Source organism: Motacilla alba, chromosome 3 (assembly GCF_015832195.1).
Source record: "Motacilla alba alba isolate MOTALB_02 chromosome 3, Motacilla_alba_V1.0_pri, whole genome shotgun sequence".
Lineage (NCBI taxonomy): Eukaryota > Metazoa > Chordata > Aves > Passeriformes > Motacillidae > Motacilla > Motacilla alba.
This window is the reverse complement of record NC_052018.1, coordinates 32848724-32874606: the sequence shown is the minus strand read 5'-3', so window position 1 is coordinate 32874606 and position 25883 is coordinate 32848724. Positions and strand designations below refer to the sequence as shown.

The 25883-nt window shown below is 39.1% G+C and overlaps 2 protein-coding genes across 3 annotated transcripts in view; one reads left to right on the top strand and one right to left on the bottom strand.

Moving 5' to 3' along the window:
• Positions 1-10893: 10893 nt before the first annotated feature.
• Positions 10894-13355, bottom strand: LOC119699099 (translation initiation factor IF-2-like). Its single transcript, XM_038132147.1, has 3 exons — positions 13101-13355; positions 12479-12994; positions 10894-12145 (listed from the first exon to the last, which is right to left on the bottom strand). The coding sequence occupies exons 1-3, from the start codon at positions 13353-13355 to the stop codon at positions 12032-12034; spliced, it is 885 nt and encodes a 294-aa protein (XP_037988075.1). The 3' UTR covers positions 10894-12031.
• LOC119699803 (pleckstrin homology domain interacting protein) overlaps positions 12993-25883 on the top strand; it is a 107293-nt gene continuing 94402 nt past the window's right edge. For both annotated transcript variants that reach the window (XM_038133769.1, XM_038133768.1), the window contains exons 1-6: positions 12993-13399; positions 13509-13567; positions 13745-13774; positions 13933-13992; positions 23958-24108; positions 24222-24320. In XM_038133769.1, coding sequence (XP_037989697.1) covers positions 13354-13399; positions 13509-13567; positions 13745-13774; positions 13933-13992; positions 23958-24108; positions 24222-24320 — 445 coding nt within the window. In that variant the 5' untranslated portion in view covers positions 12993-13353. The remainder of the gene's footprint in view (positions 13400-13508; positions 13568-13744; positions 13775-13932; positions 13993-23957; positions 24109-24221; positions 24321-25883) is intronic.

The following is a 25883-nucleotide window of genomic DNA, read 5'->3' as shown; positions in this document are numbered from 1 at the left end:
AAAGTTCAGTGCTATTATTTTTGGTAAAACAAGAATTTTTTACTCCTGTTCTCTCTAATATATATACTTTTTGCTTTATTTTAAAACTGATAAAGCCTAGCTATAGCCAGATTGGCTTGCCAAATTGCCAGCAGCTGCTTTCTGAATGTCCAGTTCTGCATTTGTAATAGATCAGAATGAAATAGTTCAATGGTTTTCCAATTGAAAATGGACAGTACAAGAAATAAACTGATTTGATACATTATGCCCTTTGTGATGATGGGGACTAACAAGTGTTTGACTAATACAGCAAAATACCCTCACAATCATCTTCAAAGTGGCTATAAATGAGTTCTGGTGAAAACTGACTTAACTAACACTAGGTTTTAACTTTGTCTATTGATACTAATCATAATATGAGCGGAAAATCATATTTGCATACTTGCTAAGATAAGGATAAAGCTAGTAATTCAAATTCATGCTCAAAAAATAAACCTGATTGTGTGAGGCCATTGTGCTTAGTTTTATACTGCATTTATGTCATGGTAGTATAACTTGTAGGAATTATTTTATCACTGTTTCCATTCTCATTCAGAAATAAATTTCAGACTTGAAGCCCATAAAAACTGAATTTATACTGGACAATTTCAGGTACTAAGCTGTTTGATATGAATCTTCCAATAATGAACAATTTAATGGAGAGCAATATAATTTAAGATGACAATGCAGTGACTGGAAAGAGTGATCTTGTCAAAGCCCTCAGTCTATTTCTAAAATGGCTATAAAATATTACTGTAGTAAAATAAAGGTTGTAGAACAAGAACTTTTGCCCCACTTTAAGACAAAGCTGGAAGGCCATTCTAAGCTTTTTTTAGAATAGTAATAATAATAATAATAATAAATCTAATTTGTAAAAACCAAACCAAACTCTTTCTAGTTTCTAATGTCACATATACGTATGTACATGTCAGGCATATTCTGTAACAAGTTGGAAGATGTGAACTCTTAAAGGGGTTCATACCTATTGGAGATGAAGCATGTGATGTATGTCACGTGCATCTAGAATAACTGAGTAAGGAGCAGCAGTGGTGGAGAATTTCTGTGATTCTGTTCATTGTCAGCTTACAGATGGCTGCATGTTATTCACAAGAGTAAGGAGTGCTGCTACTACGGCGGCTGGAGGTCATCCCAGAATGAGCTTGGAAGAGAGTTCCCTGGTGGCTGAGTGCAGGAGCAATGTGTGAATACTCTGCAGTGATTGCACAGCAGCGATGCTTTGTGGAAGACAGTCTGGGTGGGTGGGGACAGGGGGCAGAGCTAGGAATGGCAGGAGAGGGAAAGTAGTCTGATCCTGTAATCTAGGTGAGTGGGTGTGGAGGAAGATATCTTGCACAACATGGGAGAAACATTTTTCTAGGAATAGGAGCAGGAGAGAAAGAGCCATTTTTTTTTTTTTTGCATGTGCAAGCAAGCTTTGAATATCACTGGATTTATTTTTCCCCTCAGGTCCTTTATCAACAATCCGGTTACTGAGGGCGCAGTGCTTTTGTTTTGTTCCCTCTGGGATACATTCCTGGTAAAGCTTGTAATTGTAGGGGGTTTTTTTCCTACTTCCTTGAAGGCATTATTGCACTTAAGTATCATTTGTGTATTGGTGCCAAATCTCCACCTGCACGATAACTACTGGTTGTGTTGATGAACTTCTGGAGTCTTTCAGGAAGCTTTGCCTTCTTTCCCCCCGGGGGAACTAGGTGAGTAAAGGTTTGAATACATGGTAAATCTGAGCATCAAGAGGCCACTGAGGAGTCTGCTATCTACCCCAGTGACAATAGATACCGAACTTCGAGATGAGATGGAAGAGAGAGAGACGGGAAGGCCAGGTGAGCATGGCACCTCTACTACTGTTTTGAGACTTCTTTATAGTGGCCACACATAAAATGAGGGTTGCTTGGCCTCAGCAGCAGAGGGGAGGTGGGGGCCTTGGATTCACAAGGCGTGTGCAGTGGTAGTTCATCAAAGGTAACAATGTGACTGGTGCAGGTTGTTCTGAGGCGGAGTAGCACAGAAAAGGCACACTTCCAAATAGTTGCATAAGGATAGATTTGGTCATGACATTTGTGGCAGCTGGTTGTCTTATATGACTATGATAAATCAGAAAGTTGACAATAGTTATTCAAAAATAGTGAATGTGGATAGTGTTAACAGGAATTAATGACAAGAGATGGCTAGTGCTCTGCTATTACACATGCTGTTAGGACTATGGGAAGTATATGAAATTGGTTTTAAATACTGAGTTGCAACCGCCAACTATAATAGCAGTTGAATATAATTGTGAAAACATCCCAAAAAAACAGAAAACAAAAAGTATTTCCAAATAGACGTCACCCTCAGTGATGAAGCTGCAAGGTGAATCACTGCCATACAGGTTGTAAGCAACTGATTTTAGAGCACTTGTCTTCGGCTCTGTTGAGCCACTGTCCCATTCACACTTGAATGATCACAGGGGTGTCCTAACTTATTTTTAAAGGCTGTCTCCTTTAAATGAAAACAATAATAATGCTCCTCATCTGATGAATGCTTCAGCATTAGCATTGGATTCATCCTTTCATGGTGGGGTGGGGCTTTAGGTTTACAGATCATACAATGCATTAGGTAATCTACAGAAAGAAGCCAGCAGCACAAATATTGCATTCTTACAAAATTCAATGACCAATTCAGTTCATTACTTATAACAATAGACTTGGTTTATATCAAGCATGGAAAATACCGGCTGTCCCTTTATTCATCAAGCAATTAGACAAAGCATTTGGTATCATATATCTCTTAATAACAGTGCATCTGGCATGTTTAGCAGATTATATTATTGTTGGACCATGAATAAAGGACTCAGTTATGTATTACTTCTTTCAAAAAGGGGTGTTCCACCTTTCCCCTCATAGTCATATTTTCACCAGATAACAAGCCAGTAGCAAGAAGCTTTATGACCAAACACTGTTTGAGGATTCTTTTCAGTGCTTTCCATGCACTAGTCTTCCTGTTCCCAGTAAGGTCTGACAAAGTCTTTGACAAATTAGAGGACTGGGCAATCACCCAACTGTATGAAGTTTAACAAAGGCAAGTGCTGGATTCTGCCCCTGGGATGGGCAACCCTGAATGTACAGACAGACTGGGAATGAGATGCTGGAAAGCATCACCACGTAAAGGGACCTGGGAGTCCTGGTCAATGGCAAGTTGAATGTGAGCCAGCGGTGCCCTGGCAGCCAGGAGGGCCAACCCTGTCCTGGGGGCATCAGGCACAGCATCACCAGCTGGGCAAGGGAGGGGATTGTCCTGCTCTGCTCTGCACTGGAGCAGCCTCACCTCGAGTGCTGGGGGCAGTTTTGGGCACCACAATGTAAAAAAGACATTAAACTATCAGAGAGTGTCCAAAGGAAGGCAACAAAGATGGTGAGGGGCCTTGAGGGGAAGCTGTGTGAGGGGTGGCTGAGGACACTTGGTCTGTTCAGTCTGGATGACACTGAGGGGAGACCTCACTGCAGTTACAGCTTCCTCGTGAGGGGAAGGGGACGGGCAGGCACTGATCTCTTCTCTCTGGTGACTGGTGACAGGACCAAGGGAATGGCCTGAGTTGTATCAGGGAAGGTTTAGGTCGGGTAATAGGAAAAACATTTTTCACCCAGAAGGTGTTTGGGTATTGGAATGGGCTCCCCAGGAAAGTGGTCACAGCACCAAGCCTGACAGAGTTCAAGGGATGTCTGGACAATGCTCTCAGGCACATGATGAGATATTTGAGGCAGACCAATGCAGTGCCAGGAGTTGGATTTTGATGGTCCTTGCCAGTCCCTTCCGACTCAAGATATTCTATGATTCTAAGATGTAAGGTGTCGTTTATGACATCCCTCAAGCACCTCTAAATAGAGTTGTTGGGAGCAACTGCAGCCAGCGCTTGACTACCACAAACTGTAGGTAGTCATCAGGTCAGAACACTGTAGCAATGATTGAGATATACTGTGAATCTCTCTGACAGATGTTAATTTGTTTACCTGCTTGTAATGTTACATTGTTTTCTTTTCACATCTCATCAGTTTGAGACTTTGTATTTTTTGGTTTATTTTCTACATCAACCCTTCAAGGCTCTTTAGTGTGGCCCTGAGAAGTTTTTATGATCATTTCAAGCATTTCAACATTTTCTCATCATTCAGTAGACAGAATAAAGACTCAAGTAATTTGGAGGCTGAGCAAAAGTGAACTGAGCTGTCTTAGGGTTTGTTACAGACTAACTAGGATTTATTTCTGCCTCTGGAACTTCCTAGCAAAGGACATTGTTGTGGAATGTATTCTGTAGTTTACATACTACACCTTATTATAAAGATATCTCAGTTTGAGAAGTAAAGCACAATGGCAGCTTCAGTTTTGTTTGTTGCAAAATCTGTGTCTATGCAAGCAAACCGAAAAGTGCCAGGGCACAGAGTCGCAGACTTGAAGCCCAGAGCTGACACTGTTACATTGTTGACAGCGGAGTCCCTGCACTAGGTCCCGGACAAGCAGCATTCCCCCAGGCCACCCTTGGCATGGCTCAGGGCTAGCTCAGGCCCAGCTGACAATGCAGATGCAGCTGTCCTGCTTTGGAGGTTGAAAGAGCCCAGTAATATGGATATGGCCACTGGCATGAGCAACTGGCCAGAAATTGAGTGGGCAGTAGTGCTCTTTAGATTACTAGTATGGGTAAAATTCAAAACTGAGGAATACAGCAGCAAGAACACCTTACTTTCTGTGTACTGGAATTTGCAATTTTGTTGTCTGCAAATATGTCATGATCTGTCCTCTTACAGAGTCCTATGCTATTAGAATTATCCATCAGTGAATGAACTGAAAGGCATAGACACCATTCTCCTGGGGGAAGAGAAAAATCTAAGTATGCTGGCTGATGAAAAATTTCAACCAAAAATCAGGGTTGGGAGTATATGGGAACAACATAATTCAGAGGTACACTTAATGTGGTAAAATCTGGGATGCACCAAGACTGGCAATTTGTTAAAACTGTCAGAAACTGCTATGCAGGGTCTGAGGAAAGCCTTTTCAAACATATATGCAAAAAATTGATACATATATATACAAAAATTGATAGTACATTCAGTCCATCTATACATGGACTAAATAGACATGGCTTTATTATAACAACTATGTTAAAAATAAATTCCTATGTATTTCTTCAGCTGCTCAATCTAGTTTTCATGTGTTCCTTTACAGTAGCTGATTGACTTTTGGCGTTATTTGATGGTTTATTTACAAGGGCCTGCCAAGAGACAATTAGTAGTAGTCAAAGTTGATACTGAAAGATCAAGTTCAATTTCTTTTTAATTCAATATTGGAAGTTGTATTTAAAAAAAAATAAAATTTACATGTTCAGGAACTAGCACTAAGCTTGTGATCCAGAGCTTATTGCAAGAACACCCATCAGTGATGAGGTGAGAATGTGTATGACACTAACTATAAAATAATCTTTCCATTATTTTACCATTCAAAATATAGATATGTCATTTTCCAACAGTGAGAGTTCCTGAGTGTCTAAAAAACTTCTTAGTTTGCCCAGCACTGCCTGTTGCAGCTAGCTCATGATCCACAAATCTCTGCTTGTCTTCTTTGTACACCGTATTCATGGATAATTTTCTGAGCATGCTTACCAAACTGGCTCCTAACCAAAGAGGGGGTCGTGCAGTTTTAATTTACTCTTGTGTGCAGGAGGATCCCACATCAGTTCAAATTCTTCCAGGGGAGAGGAATCAGTATTTTGTACCTCAGAACACACTGAGCTAGCCACCTGGGAAAATATAGTCAAGAGAGGGTTCTTTTTAATCTCTGTTAAGAAAGCTGCCCACTATGCATGAGAAAACTGCTGATTAGTCCATCTAGAATGATCACAATCTTTTAATCTTGTGGTGGAGCCTCACCTGTGAAAAGGGAGTCAAGTGCACCAGTCTTCATCTTACATTAGTATTAGGTTAAAAACAAGGAAGCAAACAAAAACTGCAACCAGTGTCACGTATATGCAGGGATCATTTGCTGTCTGATCACACTTCTTGTGAAGCACTGGTATTCTACAACCTGTAAAATCAAGAGCTTGGTTCAATTACTTTAAATCAGTGTTATCTTACACAATTTGTATCTCAATTAGTACACCATGCCTATGCGTCTCACCAGAGCCGGGCAAACTGAAAATATAAAATAATCCTTTCAAGGCACCAAGTAGATGCTATACAAGAATACAAAATGTTGAGAAATCTGAATCAGCAGACCAGTATTTTCTCAGAAGACTGAACAATAAATGGAGATCGGAATCTCGGTGATGCGTATTTCATGGGTGACTGACAAATCACATATGCTACACAAAGTAGGCACTGTCAGCCAACTGGCTCAATGCTAGCAGCCCTGAATTTTTACTGTAAGTGCAAATATTGGTACTACTCACTCTACATCTTTGCTATTTTGGGGAAAGTAGATATTTCAATTGCATAGAAAAAAAAAAGACTTGGTAGGTCTAAACTAAAACAACATTAGAAGGAAACACTTGGGAAAAACTAAGGATGGTCTTTAGGCTGGCAACAGAGCAAGGCTGTGTTGGATCAGACTAACGAGCTTTAAAATTATGTATCTCTACTATCACTGGCTGTTCTTACCTATAGAAGTATCAGTTCTTCTAAAGACTGCTAAAATCCTTGCCATTGAGACTTCTGAGGCAAAGGTGAAGCCCAAATGGCTTCATTTTGTTATGAGGAAAAACATAATTTTTAATTTTAAATCTTTCAAGTGTTTCAATTCTTGAACTATACCCTAGAGTTTATAGAGGGTCTTGCATTTTCTTCTCTGAAACAGAGAAATTTTGTATGCACTGATTGAATATTACTTCCTCTATGTACTTTATTCCTATTCTTTGGTCTTTAATTCTATTCCTAAAGTATTTTTCCTTGATCCTAATTTTCTCCTGAACTCTAAATTTTTGAGATAAGGTGAAAGACTCAATGCAGTATTACAACAGAAGATGTGTTATTGTTTTGTTTCACTGGCTTCATATCAGAGTTCTAGAAAAGAAAAAATTACCATATTCTCAATGTTGAATATGTAATAAATAGAACGGTCTTTTAAAAAGATTTACTACTGGCTATCAAATAGAGGGGTTTTTTCTCCCCCTTATATTGATTTGGAGCCCATAAGGAGCATGAATGACTCATATAATTTCTTCAATGGATTTTTTTGAATGTAACATCATGAAATTATACCTTCATTATTCTGCTCATCTCTTCCCTGGGTAGATCTCAGCGATATTTCTTACAGCCTCCTCTACTTTTATCTAAATTGCATATTAGCAAGTTTATCAGACTATATGTCTGATAACAATATCACAGAATCCCTTAAGTTATTACATAGATGTAAATCTTTAACAATCTTTTGTATTAACTCAGAGCAATTCCAAGTCTATATGAAAGCTAATGATAGCCAGCATAATTTTGAAAAATTAGGCAAATAACCTCTCATCTGTATTTTTAAAAGTTGCATTTCTAACAGGCTACTACAGTAAATGAAAACATTAAATCCAAACCCCTAATTGGAAATGACCCTCAAACTTGGTTCTACAGAAATCTAAATTTTCATTTCGAGAAATGGAAAGACAAACAGTAGCTGAAGGCCACTATTAAATTGTGCCTTAACAAACTTTACAATTTACCAGTTTATATAAAATTTGTCACTTAAGACCTCAAGTAAGTCTTCTTAGACTCAGAGTGCTAATATGAAACCAATGAAACAAATGAATGATACACGTTATTTGGAAAATCTTCTGCTCAACAAAAATTGCCTTAGCATATTAAAACACTTTACTACAAAGTCAAGTAACAGCAAACATTTTCAAAATTTTTGTAGAAGTAATAATCTAAGCAAATAATTGTCAATATACAAAGCAACAGAATTCCTATTTTCATTATGGAGTATCTCTCTTCTAAAATATACCCTGTGTATTAATTTTTTCAATGCTTCCTTTGAAAAAACTTCTACATAATGCTTAGAAGACTCAGAAAACTTTGGAGACATCAAATAGACATGAAAATGGACATGGCAAATATCCAAGAGTCTCTGTGAAGAAAAGCCTAACAGCAAAAAATTAAGTACAGCATTTTAATAATTTTCTCAATATCTTCTGGGTAATTAGGGAATGGATTCAGTGTAGAAAGTTTAAATGTCAAACAGATCCAGGAAATTTAGTTGAAAGTCTTTTACAAAATATAGGAACACAAATAAATTTACTTTAAGACAAAACGAACCCAAACAAAATCCCCAGCATGAACCAGTAGAATTCCTCTATTCAGTAGGAATAACATAGGCCTTATTCTTAGTTTCTCTTTCTAAGGGAAGGTTTTGTACTCAAAGATATAACAGTGAAACTGAAAGAATATCAAGGCTGGTGCAATTCATATTTATTTGGGTAACAGCATATTAAAGAAGTTTTTAGGTTCATTGGATAAACTCCAACTTTTTTTTTTTTTAATTTACTGCTCAAAATATAAATGACATATAGATCTACTTTTAAAAGCCTGACAGTAGATTTGCAGCTAATTATTTGTTTTTACACAAAATTGATAGAAAACATTTTCAGAGGCTAATCTATGTGTGTGATTTTTAAAAAATGTTAATTTACCAGTGCTGGTGGTGGTTTGGGTAATACATGTGCCTAACTCTAAGCTCCTCTTCACCATTGGTGAGAAGCAAGCAGGAGTAACAGGAAATATTTTCAAAAATAGTGGAGTGGGAAGACAAGCACGTTCTGTGATAAAGGGCACACCGAAATGGGAAATAAAGTAAAAAATAGAAGCATACAGTTCACTGTTTAATATCTGATAAGGGTAGAATACAAAGCAGCTAAGCACTCCATTAGAAACTTCATAGTAGAAAGTTCAGGTAGGTTACTGACGCAGGGTGCAGAAAAGATATTGGATGTATTCTTGGCATGAAGCATGAACAAGTGAGTATTTAAATGAATTTTGATGTGAAGCTACTTAGTTAAGCTCCAAGTTATTGTTTGAAACTACAGAAGGAATTTGCTCATAGTAGTATGGTAATTTAGCACGTGTGGTTCTTTCTGCATGAAGTTAACACAAATGATAACAATAAAAAAAGTTGCTGGCCTCACAAGCACTCATCACACACATCTTGCCCTTGTAAGGTTTATGGTTGGTTTCAAGAATAAGAATCAACAAGCAACTAGTGGTGATAATTCTCATTTGAGGTGGAAAAAAACTCACCAAAAAAGCCCTGTTCAAGCAACCAACCAACCATCCAAACCCGAGGAAAACTTAGTCACTGCTTTATGTTGCTCTCAGCCACCCCCTGCCAATATCATGCTTCAAATATTTAGCTACATTGTTTAGCTTGACAATCTACAAACCCTAAATACTTTCCTTTGTCTCTAGAGAAAAGGAGAAGAGCAAATTTCAAAAGAAACAGAAAAGCTTTTCATGTCAAGTACTGCCACTACTAAGGTCCAAAAAATGTACTTTCTGGGCACAACTTATAAAATCATACTGACACAAAAAAACACTGGCTAAAATATATCAGTAAAAAAAACAAACAAAAAACCCCAACCCCAAACCCCCTGAACAACTAATCCCAGAAGTGCAGAAAGATACCAGAAAATTCAAGAAGAAACCAAAGATACTACATTCTTATCTGTCAAAGGTAACCAGTAATTCAAGAGGATTCTAATATATCTGTATTTGGATACTTATAGAGCTTGTAGCACTTTTTAGAGGGGAAGAGGAAGATGGAAGAAAAAAAAAAAGCCAGGTTAGGGTAAAAAGAGGTATCCCAAACCAGCAACTCCCAGGATCAGGCCATTGCTTAGTATAGCTGATGTGTAAAATCTACAGCAACAGGAAAATCTATGAAACTTTATTCTTCCTTTTTTTTTTTTTTTTTTTTTTTTTTTTTGGTAAAATCAATTTAGCAATTGTGTGTGAATGTTAACATTTGAGTCACAAAATGAAATAATTCCATTACTATTTATTTTTTTATGAAGATCTTTCAAAGTAATTTCTCCTGAAAACATTAAGTCTTGTTGATAAAGTAGAACTGATGTATTTTAGTTTAGAATAATGTAAGGTGAAAAGATCGCATGAAAGAAAAGGGATTATTAGAAAGCAAAACAATAAAGATAGTTAAAATTCAGAGATTATATTTTTCTTCACTTGTGTATGTTACAAAAAAAATCTTAATTTAAAATGAAAGAATAAAAAGCCTTTAAAAGTATTTCTGAGAAATGAATGGAATATTTGTTACTGTTGCAGGAATTCTATCTAACATGTATCACCAAGCAATGGTAATTAGGCATTTTCTCTTGTGTGTGACTTTCATGTTGTGCCCACACATGCACATAAAATCCCATCAGATTTAATCTGTAAAATGAAAATGGAATGCACATTTGTAAAAGCTGTTTATTAAATATTACTTGTAGTACTGCAGTGCTCAAGCTCAAGTCTGGGACTATGCTTTTTGCTTGGTAATCAAAAAAAAATTAAATAAAAGACACAATCCTTATTTTATTGTCAAAACACCAAGAACTTTTTGATTCTGCAGGCTGTATTTTGAACTGCAATAGGAAAAGTTATGAGTTGCCAAAAGAACAAGGAGGGTCAATATATCTAGGAGAGTTTTCCCTCTACTTTCAGACTCCATAACTGTTAAAATTTTTCTACTGCTTGGTTTACAGTTTCAGTGATGTCGTACATCAGTATACTTTCTTTTATGTAAACATCAAGGGAAATTAAAATGTTAATCACATTATTCATGTAGCCCTTTGTTGTGAGCATCACCTATGAAAGATATTACAATACACATTTTACATTGCTAAGAAAAGATGCAAGTCACTTTATTTTAAAAATCTTTATTAGACATTAAATATGATTTCATTTCCTTTTCAATTATTTGAAGTGTGGATTTAAAATGAAGCTGAAACAGAGTGGTTATAGAAACAAATCTGGGGAAAGGGAGATACATGTACATTTTAAAATATATAGTGGTTGTAGCTACAGATACAGTGATCAAATCTACTACATACAGTCTTGTTTTTTTTTTCCTTTTTATTAAAAAAAAGAATTTATGATAAAAAACTAATTTACCTTAATAATAAAAATTTTAGACTAGCATTTTAATGATTTTTTTAGGACATGTGATAATTGTATATAAAAAAATGCACAGCATCTAGACATCCACTATATAAATATAGTTTTTTTGTAATAAGACAATGGAAATAAGTGATGTTTTAGCCTCCTTTCTTTAACCTTTCAGGGTAACATTTCTTCAATAAAGCAGAAGGGTGATTGCAGCGACGCTTTCTCACCATGTCAAGCACAAAGCTCGAGCTCGTACTCTGAGCTTGCAGGCCTTGGAAACACGTATAAAAATGCTCACCACAGGTTACCTTCAGCTGCACAGAAATGTTGTTCAAATTTAAATTTCTTGAAAGTTAGATAGTTGAGAATTTCAGGGGGTTTTATGTACAGGAAAAAAACAGTTATTTGTCTAGGTTCTGTACAATTTCAAATATACTTTTGTCTTTGCTTCACAAGTTGCATCAGTTAATAACTGAGGCTAAAGAAATATTTTAAAATTACAGCTTGCCCTGTTTACATTGATCCCTGCTAAATTCATTCTTATTGTCCACAAACACATTCGTTCTTGCAAGGCCCCAGCTCGACGAGAAAAAAGCACAGACACGTTGCAAAACATAAAGAGAAAGAATCCTGCTCCTTTAAATCCCTCATCAGATATGGATTTTTTATAAAAAAGATAATTATCAGCGGACACCGGCTTTGTTTTTATTTTCTTTTGACTGTAAGCAGCAAAGAAACAGTTACAGCACAAACCAGAAGGTTTTATTCAGTATCCTCAAAGTAGCAAACATTAAAGAAGGAAATTATTTAACCGCTAACCGGGCTCCGTACGATGTTGCAGCCTTTCAGGAACCTTCGGTAGGTTATCGATCCGCTAGCGATTTACCTCCAGTTCAGCCATAGGTTGCAGGCATCACCATCCATGGCTCGTCCTCGCGTTGGCAACACTCCTCCTGTTGTCCATCGCTCCTGGAAGGCAGAAGATTCGTCAGTCCCGCATGTCTGATCTGCTTGGCGGCAAGAGCAATGAATAGAATCGTTATCAGCTGTCGGGGTTTGTTTGGTTGTTTTGGTTTTTGTTTCGTTGTGGTTTCTTTGTTTGTGTTTTTTTTTGTTTTGTTTTCTTTTTTTTTAGAGGAAGTTCTGAAAGCGAGCGCCCTGCGAGCCCTTTACCCCCCAGGCGGAGCCGCCAGGGCAGCCCCTCCGAACAAGGGAGAAAGGCGCCTTTTCTGGCTGCTGGGGGCTTGCTGGGATTTGCCCCCGCTCCAGACCCACGGCAGGAACCCGGGCGCGATGTTGCAAGAATAAGAACCAACAACGCGTGACACTGTGGCACTTACGCGCAGATGCCAAAGCCCCTGGCTGCGCCCCGAGGTCCCTGGCAGGCTCCGAGGGGGCGGGCTGGGCCACGGGGGAGCCGCGAGCGTGGAAATGCCGGGCCTCCCCAGCGGGGCCGCGCACCCCGGGGGCATTTTGGCTTCGCTCGCTTCCCATTCTTGCGACGCTGGAACTCGGGAACTTCCAGCGCCGCCGCCGCCGCCGCGAGTCGCCGCGGCCCCGCCGCCGCCGCAGCCCCTCCTCCTCCCCGTGCGTCGTATCCCTCCGCGCGCCGGCACCGCGCAGAGAAAGCGCCTTTCAGCCGCCCGCCCGCCGCCTTCCCGCCCACCCCGCCGACATCTTCTGCCACAGCCCGCCCGCCTTCCCGCTAATAAACGCGTAGCGCTCGCCCCTCTCTCCCCTCCAGCGCCGGACAGCGCTGGGGGCCGCAGCGGCAGCGGGGCGGTAGCCGGGGTCAGGAGAGCCCGGCTCCCCCCTTCCTGCCCTGCCTGGCCGTCCCCGGCAGGCAGCTCCCGGGTCTAGGGGGGGCGCGGGGGGAAGGGGCGGCGCGCGGGGCCGTGGGGGCTGAGGAGGGGGCGCGGAGGAGGAGGGGACTCTTTCTCCTGGCGGAGGGATCGCGCTCGCTCGCGCTGCTGGCTGGCTGGCGACGGCGGCGTTGGCGGCGGGCGGCTGCGAGTTGTTGTTTCCTCCTCCTCCTGCTGCTGCTGCTGCTGCCCGTGGGTTGAATGGTGGAGCCGAGACTCTCCCCGGTGAACGAGCAGTGACAGCGACCGGGCGGGCGCATTTCGCTGGGACCCGACGCTGCCGCGGGAGCGCGGCCCGGGCAACCCCCCTTTTCCCCCTTTCCCCCCCTCCCCTCCCCGGTTTTCGCCTCGCCATGTCCGGGGACGGCGGCAGCCGGCACACGGCGGAGCTGCGAGCGGGTGAGTGGTGGCTGGGGGATCCGGAGAGGGGCGGCGGGCAGGAGGAAGAAAGGGAAGCCCGCGGGAAAGAGGCGAGCTCCAGCCCTGACGGCCTCTCCTCTCCCCGCAGAGCTCTACTTCCTCATCGCTCGCTTTTTGGAGGACGGACCATGTCAGCAAGCGGCTCAGGTAGGGGATGGAGGGATGGATGGAGGGATGGATGGATGGCGCCGCCGGGCCTGGTGGGGAGGGGGCGGCCGGGCAGGGCGGCTGATCGGGCGGCGCGCTGGCCGCCTCGTCCTCCTTCTCCCTTTTTTCTCTCTTTTTGAAACCTTTTCTCACGGCCCGCTTTTGTTGTTACTGCAGGTCCTGATCCGAGAAGTGGCGGAGAAAGAGGTAAGAGCGGCGCCGTGCACCCGGCACTCGCCCCGCCTGCGGCCTCCCTCCCCCTTCCCTCGCTCTCCCGCTTCCCCCGCCCCATCCCGGGCGCTGCCGGGGGGCTCCTCGGGGGAGGGGGGAGCCGCTCACGGGGCGCCCTCTTTTCCCTCCCTCAGCTGCTGCCCAAGCGCACGGACTGGACGGGCAAGGAGCATCCCCGGAGCTACGAGAACCTGGTAAGAGGAGCAGGCGCTGGTAACAGGACAGAGCGCTGCGGCGGGCAAAGTTGTTTTTCCCCCTCCCTCACTCTCCCTGAGCAGCCCGGTGAAAAAATTGAATTTCCCGCAAAAAAAAAAAAAAAAAAAAAAAAAAAAAAAAAAGCAGCAACTTAGGAAAAAGAAAAAAAGCAACAAAACTTTGGAATTTTTTTTTATTTTTAATTTTTTTCTGACAGCCCCTTTTCCTCCCTGCGCTCCCTGTCCGTGTCCCGGGGCGGGCTCGGGCCGGGGTCCGGCCGGCGCCCGCCCGAGCGGGGTCAATAACAACGCGCGCGCCGGGCCCGGCCGCGCTCGCTCCGCGACGTCACGGACGCGGTGCGGGCGGGCGCCACAGCCGCGCGCGCGGCGCGGCGCCGGGCGGGGCGGGGCCAGCGCCGGCGGGTGCCGGGGCGCGCGCGGCCGTGCGGGGGCGCTGTGCGCCGCCCGCGCGCGCACACACAATGGCCGCGGCCCGCAGCGGCGCCGCGCCGGGGCCCGGCGGCTGCCGTATGCGGCTCCGGGGTTTTCACATACCGTGTAGCTGGTGCGTGGGAGTAACCGGGATTGCCAGGGTCGCATCGCAAATTTGTCTTAGGTGGATTTTTGGTTTGTTCTTTTTTAAGATTTCCTAGTGTGCGCGTTTCATCTGGGGTTAGATCAGTGTTGAAGTGCTACTCGCAGTGATGTAGCTCTGGCTATCAGAGAGGGGCCCGGATATTTTATTTTTCGTAACATGTTAACTGCAGGACTTGGCAAAACAGCAATTAAGGTGTCTGAATTGTGTCTGTTAGCAACTTGTTGCTGGTATTGTTTTCATTGCAGGTACACTATTGTGTAATTTAGTCTCAGAAAACGAGACTAATTTCTGAAAACGATTTAAGAGAAAGGCTGAGCCCTGTTTGTGATGCTCATCAAAGAGAGATTTCCCTTGCTGGCTGCTTGTAGTAGTTCTGAGCTCCAGTACTTCTGAAATATAGATATGTTGAGAACTTTTGAACTTACATGAAAGAAGACAGAACCGTCTCCGTTTGTAATGCCTGTGATAAGGACTGCTGCCATATAATTTTTTAAATTCTATCATAAATGTTATAGTATGAAGCATAGGTATTTACTATAGTTAAAACAGATTTACTTACAGCATTGCTTTTTTTCTGTAGCAGGAGTTGCGTTGGCACAGGCATTTTCATGTGTATGGTGTGGAAGAGTTGACAGCAGTTAGCTTGTGGAAAACATAAGAATACATACAAGTACTTTTTAACTTTGTTGAAATCAAATATGAAGAAACTCAACTGGGAATTTCAAAGTACATGATGTATTATGCTATTCTTATTTACTTAGTTATTTGTAAGGCTGTGAGGCTGTTTCACCCATTTCAAGGAGTTGCTTGGTAAAACGTATCAATAACCTTTCTCTTTTATCCTATAAATTGTAAAGATTTGGAGGTACAGTCTTAGTGTAGCATGGATTTGAGTTTCTTCTATATAGGCAGAGTATAAAAGGATGTGAAGAAGGGAAAAGTGAGGAAAAAAGACATTTTAAAGTTTGAAGTGAAGAGTTGGTGAGAAATAAGATCGTTCAGACCCTTTCCAAGAAAATGCTTTGTGGAATGCAGGTAAATACCAATTTAGTCAGGATAGGTATGTAATGACATAAGATGTACTTCCTCAAAACTTGGACTTGATGCTGGATACTCATATTCAGAGAAGTGATGCTGACTAGCTCCTTTCTCTTTTCCTAGTCTTCTGTTCATAACAAAGTTTCTTTAGACTTCCTAATAGACATTTCTAAGTGCTTTCCCACCTTTTTCCTACCTAGATTTTTTTTTGGGGGGGGGTGGGTGCATGTGTATGTAATTGGTTACTTTGTTCTTGATGCTTCCTTCCATCCTGTGTTTGCTCTTGCCTCAGCTGTCAAAGCTGTGTGAACTTTGTATTACTTGACATTTTAGGCATGTGAAAGCTGGCACGGAAGTGTATTTGCAGCATGACAGTTACATTTTGTACAAAAGAAGAGTTTTTCATGTGTCCTCTTTCATTAAACAAAAACTTATTTGTCTCAAACCAAAGGCTTCTTAGCTTTTGAGATAGAGAATGATTGAGCTAACATTGTTTCTTTTTTTTTTTTAATTTTTCCGGTGTTAAGATGCTAACCCTTCCTTCTCAAGATGGCACATTTTGCCATGTTTTGATACCCTTTCTCAGACATAAATGCCCTAAGCTTTCACTAAACTTTGTAGAGAGGTCTGAAGGGATAAATGGCTAAAAAATAAAATTACCAGTAAATGTAGTGTTAGATGTTTGACTTCTACTCTGGGAAGGAATAAGGGTACTGTGTAACTGGGATGAAATTTAATCCCAAGCTTTTCTTTAGTTGTGTACAAAATCATGTCTTTTATTATACCCATATTTTTGAAAAATAATTTCTTTAATACATATGAATATATTTTCAAGAGATGATATTTCTGATTTTGTCCTCGTTTGAAAGCATTTATTTAATAATTTTTATTGGAGTTAACTTTTTGTTATTAGACTGGAATTCACCGCCCTAGATGTTTTATTTCTGTTACTTAATTTGTGCAAATAATGTTAGATCTGGTGCAATGTTCGTCTTGCAAGTTACTTTCATTTTTCTGTTTGGCCAGTGAAAGTAAATGTTTCATTTTCTTAGATTAGCCAATACCATGCTGTGCATGCTTGTAATGCTACAGGCAAGTACCTGAGTTTAGAAATACTATTATACTTACATTACGTTCTCAAATGATTTTTCTTGAATTTCAGTATTCCTATATTATAGTTTTCTAGAGTCATCATGTGTGGTGAAATAAATAACTTGAATATGGCTTTGATAGTGTAGGCTCTTATTCCAGAGTGCTGATCTCATTCTAATATTGCCAGAGATTTCTATTTGTGCTATAACCTAAGACCCTGTGACAATTGAGTCCCTGGTAGGCCCTTTCAGCATAAGTCTACCAAGGATGATGGGACTCTTCAGTAACAGATCTCAGGATGTTTTGTGTTCTTGCTTTTGTTGTGAAAACTTGCAAATTGTAGGATAGCTTCTTTTCTCTCTTTTAAAAGATTGAGGTTTTCTCACTATGGAGATCAGAAAGTGAGAAATATTAAGAGTTATTGAGAAATATTAAGAGTTCATTTAGCAGCCGAGCAAGGCAGTCCTGTAAATTGTTTAGACATTGTGGATAAGATGTTTAAGTGTTGTGTTACATTTTTAAGCTTTTCAACACCTTTGTTAGAGCCTTTGTTACACGAGCAAGCTGTGGTGCATCATTTGACTCCAGGGTAATTGTTTTTTTCATGTTGCAGTTTCCCTATGGGTGTAGCTGCTCTAATTGTATGCTGTGGATGAAAGCTGTGCATTTCTGCTGCATCCTTTGTGTAGGCACGAGTGCTCATCCAAATGTGTGGTTAGTTGGATGAGGCAGCTGACCTGTCTGAAAAATGAGCAGTAATTTTAAGATGGCTCAGCTCTTTTTGTGTGCTACACCACGGATCTTACCACCACCACGAGGGAGATGATAGGAGTGGGTGTGGAGGGGTTGGAGAATGTGTTGCAGTTGCTTCTTTTGGGAGCAAAGTAGACTTCATCTGAATGAAACCAACTGTTAAGATTCACTTCAACAATTTTGTTGGGATTTTTTTTGGGTTTTGTGGTTTTTTTTTTGTTGTTTTGGTTTTGTTTTGTTTTGTTTTTAAGGTCATCTATGGTACAAGCGTGACAGTGTAGATGATCACAACTCTTGTGTAAATTTTCTTATCCAGAATAATAATGTAACTGTCATTTTCTCTGTTCAATTAGAATTTTATTCACGATAGTGGTGGTGGTGGTGGTGGTTGAGGAGGGAGAAAGCTGGGACTTCACACCAAATAGGATGACCCAATATGTTTAATAGGCAGTGTGTCTTGGTCTCAGGAACTGTTGATGATAATTTTTCTGACATTTGTGCCTTTCTCTTCTCCAGCCCACAATTATTAAATGTGATTTCAAGTGAAAATTACAGAACACTTTTTTCAGGCCTTTCCCCTGTTGGCTTTTTTTGTGGTGCAAACTTACGTGAAGTTACGAAGAGTATCTGTGGAACAGGGACACTAAGTACATTGATACTGTGTTTCTTTGTTTGTGTAGTAGTTAAGTCTTCTAGGCAGAATTGTGATTACTGTTTAGAAATTGTTTCTTAATAAGTAACCAGATAGTAAGTGGTTTATTTATTTAGGAAAGAAAGCTGTTCTGTAAAGATATTCAAAGAAATAGGGAGCAAAATTGAGTTGAATCAGAGAGCTGCATTATCACAGAGATTTTATTAACAGTACTTTGGGGACAGTCTATACAACATTTTGGAAGGTGTTCTAAAAAACTGGGCACTGTGGCTAAGAAAAAAAAACCTATTCTGATTGTTATCCTTAGCCAGATTTTTGGTCTCATTAACAGTGCTTCTGTTGGACATATATCAACTTAAATGATCTCTGAGTTCTAAAAGACAAGTGCTTTTGCTCTATAGACTATTCCCATAGTTGAGAATTTGGGTGATGTTGAAACCTCTCTGTTCAAACTATTATATTTTGATATGGGGAACACTTGTTTGTTTTGGGTAGCACCACACATTTGTTTGTTCCACAGATAATCAAGAGAATTGGCCAAGCCAACTGTTTTGTACTAGTTCTTTAAAACTAAGGCTAAGAAACACTGCTGCAAGATAGGATGAAGAGGAATATCAAGTTTTTGAATTGTAACTTTTGTTTAAAAAAACCCAAACGCAACTAAACCCACAAAACATTATGAGTGAGTTTAAGAAAGACAAATAGCTACAGGTAATTTAACAGTAACAGACACAGCTGAACATCTTAGTCCATAAGGCAAAAAATGCTGCCTCTGCTCGCACCTTCTCATGTGGTAAGCTTGTGGCACACTGTTTATACTAAGGCTTGAGTTTATCTGCTCTGGCTTCACACCTATTAAAAGCATTAAGTAGTTGAAAAAATAATTGCTTTTGGGATGGCTGGTTTCATATAGATGTATTTAATTAGAGAAAGAGTAATCTCACAGTAAAATAATAGTCACTCTGATTGGAAATAGTGGTTAAATATTCTAATAGTTTTAGGTCAAGAAGAATTAGAAAGTATACAAGAAATAAATATGTTTTGGGGAAAATGGTTCTCCTTCCCTGTTGTTGATTGTCCCTGCCCTGTCTCCCCAGACCACCTCCCCCTAAAAAAAGAAAAAAGGGGATGAGAATTCTTGGGAGAAAAGTACTTGCATTTTGTTGCAATTCCTAATTTTAAAGTGATAAAGCAGTAGCTGGTGGTACAGAGTACTCTATTAGATTGATCTGATATAGTGCAACAATTACTGTAATTCAATTTGGGGCTTGTTTTGGGTAATATGTTACATAGCAGGGCAGGTAAAGTGGGATAGCTGCTGGTGTTAGTAAGGCTGAGATCTCATCTTGGAATATAGGTAGCTGACTGACGCAGGTTTTGTTGTTAAATGTCATTGTGTGGAAATGTGTTTTTCTGAAACATATTTACAGCCAACCTGGTAGTTGAACATGTTGACTGTTAGTAGGGTGAGGGGGGAAACTAACAATTTTTGAGAGAATGTTTCAGTGTGCGGAGTATTTGGAGCACTAGAATAAGGTCATATTTTACTCGATGTCTAAAACGCTGGTGGTGAATAACTGCATTATGTATTGCAAATTTAACTAAAGGCTCTAGGTCAAATCACGATTCTTTTGTTTTATTCATTGTGATTCTGATGCTGAATTATGCTGCAGAGTCATGCAGAATAAAAATATAAGCACTTAGGTCTATTTCAAAGGTGGTAAAGATTTATACATTGTCCAGATAGGTGTGTAGCTGCATTTTGTGTATTCCCGTGCTGCTTGTTTGGAATAGGTGAAGTTGGGGGTAGTTGGTAAAGGAGGAGGTTTGAGGGTAATGCTGCTTCTGATTTTCTAGAAAATAATATTTATGCTTAAGATCTGACTTGCTAACAGAGTTTAATTTATGATACAGTAATAGTTCAGAAGTGTTAACTTATGTGAAAAGACTGTGAGAACAAAAGAGGGTTTATTATTTTACCTTAAAAGCACATCTTCTATGCATTTCTTTTGGGAGAACAGACAGAATTAGGCACTGAAGAAAGTCTAACAGGGCGAGGAAGAAAAACAGCTAGAATTTCAGCCGAGGCTGGCAGAGAAAAAAATCCTGTGCTTTTAATGCTGTTTGACATCACAGTTCTGGCATATAATTTTAAAATTCCTGTCTGTAGAGTCCAGTTTTCACTTTCATTTAGAGCTGTATGAATTTTAAATACTTGTACATCTGTTATTTTTTCCTTTTGCTTTCCTTTCTCTCTTGGAATCAGATATTGATATCAAACCAAATTTTATTCTGTTATTTCATTCTATTCATTTCAAATTTCATTCTGAATTATCTTGAGCCTTTCTGTTTCTGACAAAGCTTCTAAAGTTACCATTAAAACAAAAATTTATTTATTTTGTTTTGTTTCAATAATCTGACTTGAAAGTACTCTGAATGTGGATTTTTTGTATTGTAGGTATATTTTTGTTGATTCTAGGTTCTTTTTGCAGTTTGTCACTGCAAGAGTTGTTTCCTGGTAGGCTGCACCATGGAACAATCTGAATAATTTTAGTTAAATGTATTAAGTAAACTCATCTTGTCCTGTCTTTATTTGTTGCTACCAGGTTGTGGTTATCTTTTCTGCAATTCTCATTTTTCCTTTTTCAAAAGGGAGAAATTGGGTGAATTTCTATTACACAGTTTTTTAATTAGTGACTTCCACCATAATACTCACACATACAAATGAGCACTGGAGCAGACTTCCCAGAGAGAGACAGTCAAAGCCCCAAGCCTGTTGCTGGTTGAGACATTTGGACAGTGCCCCTTACACTGTACTTTAACTTTTGGTCAGCCCTGAAATGGTCAGGCAGTTGGAGTAGATAAAGAATTTTTTTTTTCATGAAGAAATTCTGTCGTCTGGAGAAAATTAATAGCCTGTTTTTAATAAGTTGTTTGATTTCCACATTTTATTTGTTTGTAGAAGAAAAAAAAGGAAAAATAAATCAGACCAAATAAAGACTTATTTATTAGGTTTTCTTATCTGATTTTACAAAGAAATTAAGCCTATCTTTTTATTTAAGTTTCTTGTGTGTACTTTAGCTTTATGGGGGAAAATGAGGGCCGAATATTGACTGTGCATGATTCATGTAATAGCTCTATAAACTTCCTGGAACTGACAAGTATTTAAATGGGCAATGCCACTTCTGTTTTGGCAAAGCATACAGCTCCTAAATATTGTTGAATCAGTTTGTTAATGAGCTACTGCAAATGCTGCTTAGTAGTGAACTATGATTGCTTAGACAAATACTGTGAAGAAGCATCACACAACTACTGCATAATGTGTCATAAATAGCTCTTTTCACACAAATGGACTTAGAAGAGACTATAGCGTGGGTGTAAGGTATATATTGAGATCTTTAATACAGATGATCAAGAACAAAACAGACAGATAGCTCTTATCAAAACATTTGCTTTAAAACCTGCAAGAGAAATTAAGCCTACCTAGTTTCTGCTAAAATAAAAAGTGAGCACATGGCTGATGACAAATCATGAGAAATATGACTCAAGTTGTCAGCTTGCTGTAGTTTTGGAATGTGTCAAAGATTATTTACTTCATTTACATTAGATTTTGTGCATTTCTTAGGATGCGTAAACCTGTAGGATCTTGAGCAGGATAAAATGACAACTGTATTGTGTATTTAGTTGTGTTATTCATGGTTAAACCAAAAAACTCAGTAGTTATTAATCTTTGTGAATTCAGATTCTGCAGATGTAAATTCTGGTTTCAGGTGGAATTAAGCAAAGAGCAGTGTTTGTTCAGCTTTTGTGGTCCTTTTGGTAGTAGAGAGGAGAACAAAAACTAAGGGTCAGGACTGTTGATGGCAAAAGTGTATACAGCTTCATAACTTCTTATGGCTATTTAGATATTTTAGAGCTCTCATGCATGTATTTTGACTGTGATTACTCCTGTAAGCAGAAAAAAGCATCATGATTTGCTATTCTGATTAATTTTTGTTGTCATAATAATTCTGAATAATTTTTTTTTTTTGCCACTCTTCCATGTGCCTGTCTGACATTGAATTTAGCAGTTTTAAATTAACTGATCTTTATGAAGAGCTGCAATTTTATTTAAGTAAAATAAAATGTAAAATATTTTTTAAAGAAAACTTTTTCTCGCTTGTGTGCATTTTGCAAGTTATTTAACTTCCAGGCAGCCAAATTCAGACAGTTTGCTAGTTAAAATTTCTACAAATTTAATATAATCCACCGAAGAAAATCCCCTCTTTCCCGGAAGCAGCTAAACGTTTGCCTGCCATTGGGAAGTAGTAAACGAATTCTTATTTGCCTTGCTTGCTGCACAGATTTTGCTTTACTTATTCAACTGTTTTTATCTCAATCCACAAGTTTTTTCTCTTTTACCCATCTGATTTTCTCCACCATTCTGCTGCAGTGAGAATGAGCAAGTGGATGCAGAAGGCTGAACAGCTGGCCAGTGTTAGACCAAGACAGCAGAGAGAGAACTTTCCCTCCTTCACTAGGAGATTGTGGTGGTGGTGGGAATTACTGGTGTAAGCAAGGTTTTTCCAGAACCTCAGTTTCAGACATCAGCACTCTGTGTTAACAAACTGCTGGAGTACATTAAATGATTGAGATGTGTCAGCAAGATAGGAGCACATTTGATGAAGAATGAGGTATATTCTGTTAATTAGGTGTAATACAGAAGCATCATTCTGCCTAAGTGTCAGTCCAGACCTCCTCTAGTTACAGAATAACAAAACATCACAAGCTTTTTCTTCTGTATTTTGCTGTTTTTTTCCCCTCTTCTGTGAAGTGAAACTATGAAGATGTATTTCTGGCTGTATGAAGGACAAAACAACTACATGCCAAATTCTATACAAAAATTGGAGATATTGAGTCTATTCTCCCTCTTAATTTATTATTTTAATTTGTTTTTGTTATAGTCCGAAATGACAATAGCTTTTGCATTTTAAAAATGCTATTTCTTAACCAAAAGCCTTATTTTAGTAGGATTTTTTACTGTTGTTACATACATTTCAAAAGCATTTTTCCTCCCTTGTTATTTAAGACAGTTCTCTGAGGTAGAATTATGGTAGTTCAAAAGAATAAACTGTTTTTATCTGGCAGTCCTTAAAGGTGGTTTATTGTCAAGTGATGAGAAATGATGTTGCTGATAATAGGTGCTTGTTTTTGTACTGTGTAATTATGACCTGTTGCAAAAACTTGTCATGTTTAAAGATGCAATAGAGAAGACGTATACCAATTTAAAAATTAAATTACTTAAGCCAACATTATTGTTTGAAAGCTTTAGATGTAAAATAAATCAAGCCAGTTGTGAAGTTTTAAGGTGTTTTAACTTAGGTAAATTGAGGAAGTATTTTTTGACATTTTCTTTTATGAAGCTATGTTATTTATTTGGTATTTGTGATTCTTGAAAGAAGTAAATGTTCCTGTCTTTACAGTCTTTGTCTCATCTTTATCTTACAGTAACTTAAATTGACCAGACCACTACTTAAATGTAATATTGAATATATATTTTGCATTTGTTTACTGTGGTTAGAAGGGAGCTTATTAGTGTGCCTTGAAGTCAGAAAGTAGTAAATACCAACAGTTATCTGTACAAAATGGCATGTGCTGAATAGAAGAATTAATTAGGACCAGCTGGAATGAATTATTGTACTTAAAGGTCATTATTCCTTTTTGTCCTTTAATATTCTATAATTTTGTTACAAATTTGTGTAACAATCTTGGGGCGGGGGAAGACTAAACCACTAATGCTTCAAAAATATTGTATTCTTTCTCAAATGTTCTGTCTGGTCTTTGATGTAATAGGTGAAATACTACAGACACTTGGCACCAGATCACTTGCTTCAAATATGCCATCGACTTGGACCGCTTCTAGAGCAAGAAATTCCACAAAGCGTCCCTGGAGTGCAGACATTATTAGGGGCTGGCAGACAGTCTTTGCTTCGTACAAACAAAAGTATGAAAATTTCATGAGAATTTTGAGAGTTCTTGATATTTCATATCTTTCCTGTGGTTTTGCATGAAAAAGCTCATTTGCCTTTGTTTTGTGGTGTGATTTTTGACAAACAGGTTGCAAACATGTTGTATGGAAGGGATCTGCTCTTGCTGCACTACATTGTGGAAGGCCTCCGGAGTCCCCTGTAAATTATGGCAGTCCACCTAGTATTGGTAAGTCAATTTTATTCTGGTGCTGCCATTTTAATACCTAACTCTCAATGGTGATTGATTATTATGATGGTGAGAGGTAAATAGTAGTTCTGTTTATATTTACCCTTGTTAGCGTCATATACCTTACTTCTAGGGTTTTTATTAAGATGCTGTGTTTCTATATTTATTGTAAAATTTTCTCTGAAGCTAATTTTGTCTTTGAAGTATGAAATTGAATGAAATGTAGTTAAGCAATGACTACATAGAAACAAAACTCTTTCTTAAAGATATAATTAGGCTGCCAGTAGATAAATAATTAGTATTATAGGGCAGCAAGGCCTACACCTATTGTTAAGAAAAGTAAGTCATGTAGACTGGTGTAATATCCATGGGGACTGGTAATGGTTTCCTTTGGAAAAAATTGAGTCTTGTAGAAGTTATTCTTTTTGCTCTCTGGTCCATTCACTAATTTTGTAGCTGTCCTTTAGCTTTGTCTGCTGTGCTGTATCATGAAGGATGCATGTGCTGTTTGTACTGTTGAAGAATTGAAAGCTGGAGGTCAGAGGTGTTCTAGTTTTTATTTTTAAGCTCTCACATGGTCACTGAAATGTTTGTTAGCTTTCATGTTTGAAGAACAAAGATACACATTTGTTTAGTTGCTTGAAGAATCAAGATGTGATATTTTAGAAGATTCTTTAAGAAGCACCCGTTCTCTTTTTTCATGTATAGAAAAATGAGCAGAATCACTGGCATCTTTTCATCTTTCTCTATTGATGTCCACTGAAGGGGGAGTGATTAAGACCAAATTGTCCGTGTGAATTACACCAGAAAAGGACTAGGTTTTTTTACTAGAATGGTAGTTGCAGATAGATGTGCAGTGTTGGATGAGAGTGGGCAGAGAATATCCAGTTGATTGGCTCTGGATCAGGTGAAGCTGCTACTGCAGAGACAAAGGTTTCTGTCTTGGCAAAAAAAAAAGAGATATATTGGGAAACCAATATATAACAAAGTATGTGAAAAAATATAATGACACACACTATATATAGTATCACGATATAAATATGTAGGCAGACACTATCAGGAACAGAGACTTTTTAATGTGGTAATTTGCCGTGGCAATTCTTCAATCTCTAAACTCCTTTTGGAGGCTTTTGGTAACCTCTACATTTTTAATGAATTTAAATAGATACACATAACATGTATAAAATGTTAAATAAGAGAGGTTAATTTGGGCTATTTGTATTTTTTCTTCAGTTGAAGGAACTCAAATCTCAAAATACACACCATTACACTTAATCCAGAGAATTATAGTTCTCTCCCAACAGGTGGAGCAGAACCATGCTATAGCTAAACTCTCAGGTTCAGCACAGCCAATTTTGACTTGGTAGATGGCAGAGTATTTAGTGTCCTAGTAGCATTTCTGTTTTAAAGCACAAGTTACATGCTTTCCATGATATTTCTGTAGATGCTTGTACTGTAGGATGAGAATGTGTTTTTGCTTGCTGTTTAGAGCTGAATTTTAAGAACTCCTCAGCTGGTATGTGTATTGATCAGAAGTGGTTCACTTAAACCCTAATGTAGTAC

Excerpts from the sequence above, each read along its gene's own strand:
- LOC119699099 (XM_038132147.1), bottom strand. The coding sequence starts at position 13,355 with ATGGCGAGGCGAAAACCGGGGAGGGGAGGGGGGGAAAGGGGGAAAAGG. Across the intron at positions 12,995-13,100 it reads CCAGCCAGCCAGCAGCGCGA|ACCCGGGAGCTGCCTGCCGG; the intron begins GCGAGCGCGATC and ends CGCCCCCCCTAG. Across the intron at positions 12,146-12,478 it reads AGGGGCTTTGGCATCTGCGC|ATCAGACATGCGGGACTGAC; the intron begins GTAAGTGCCACA and ends GCCGCCAAGCAG.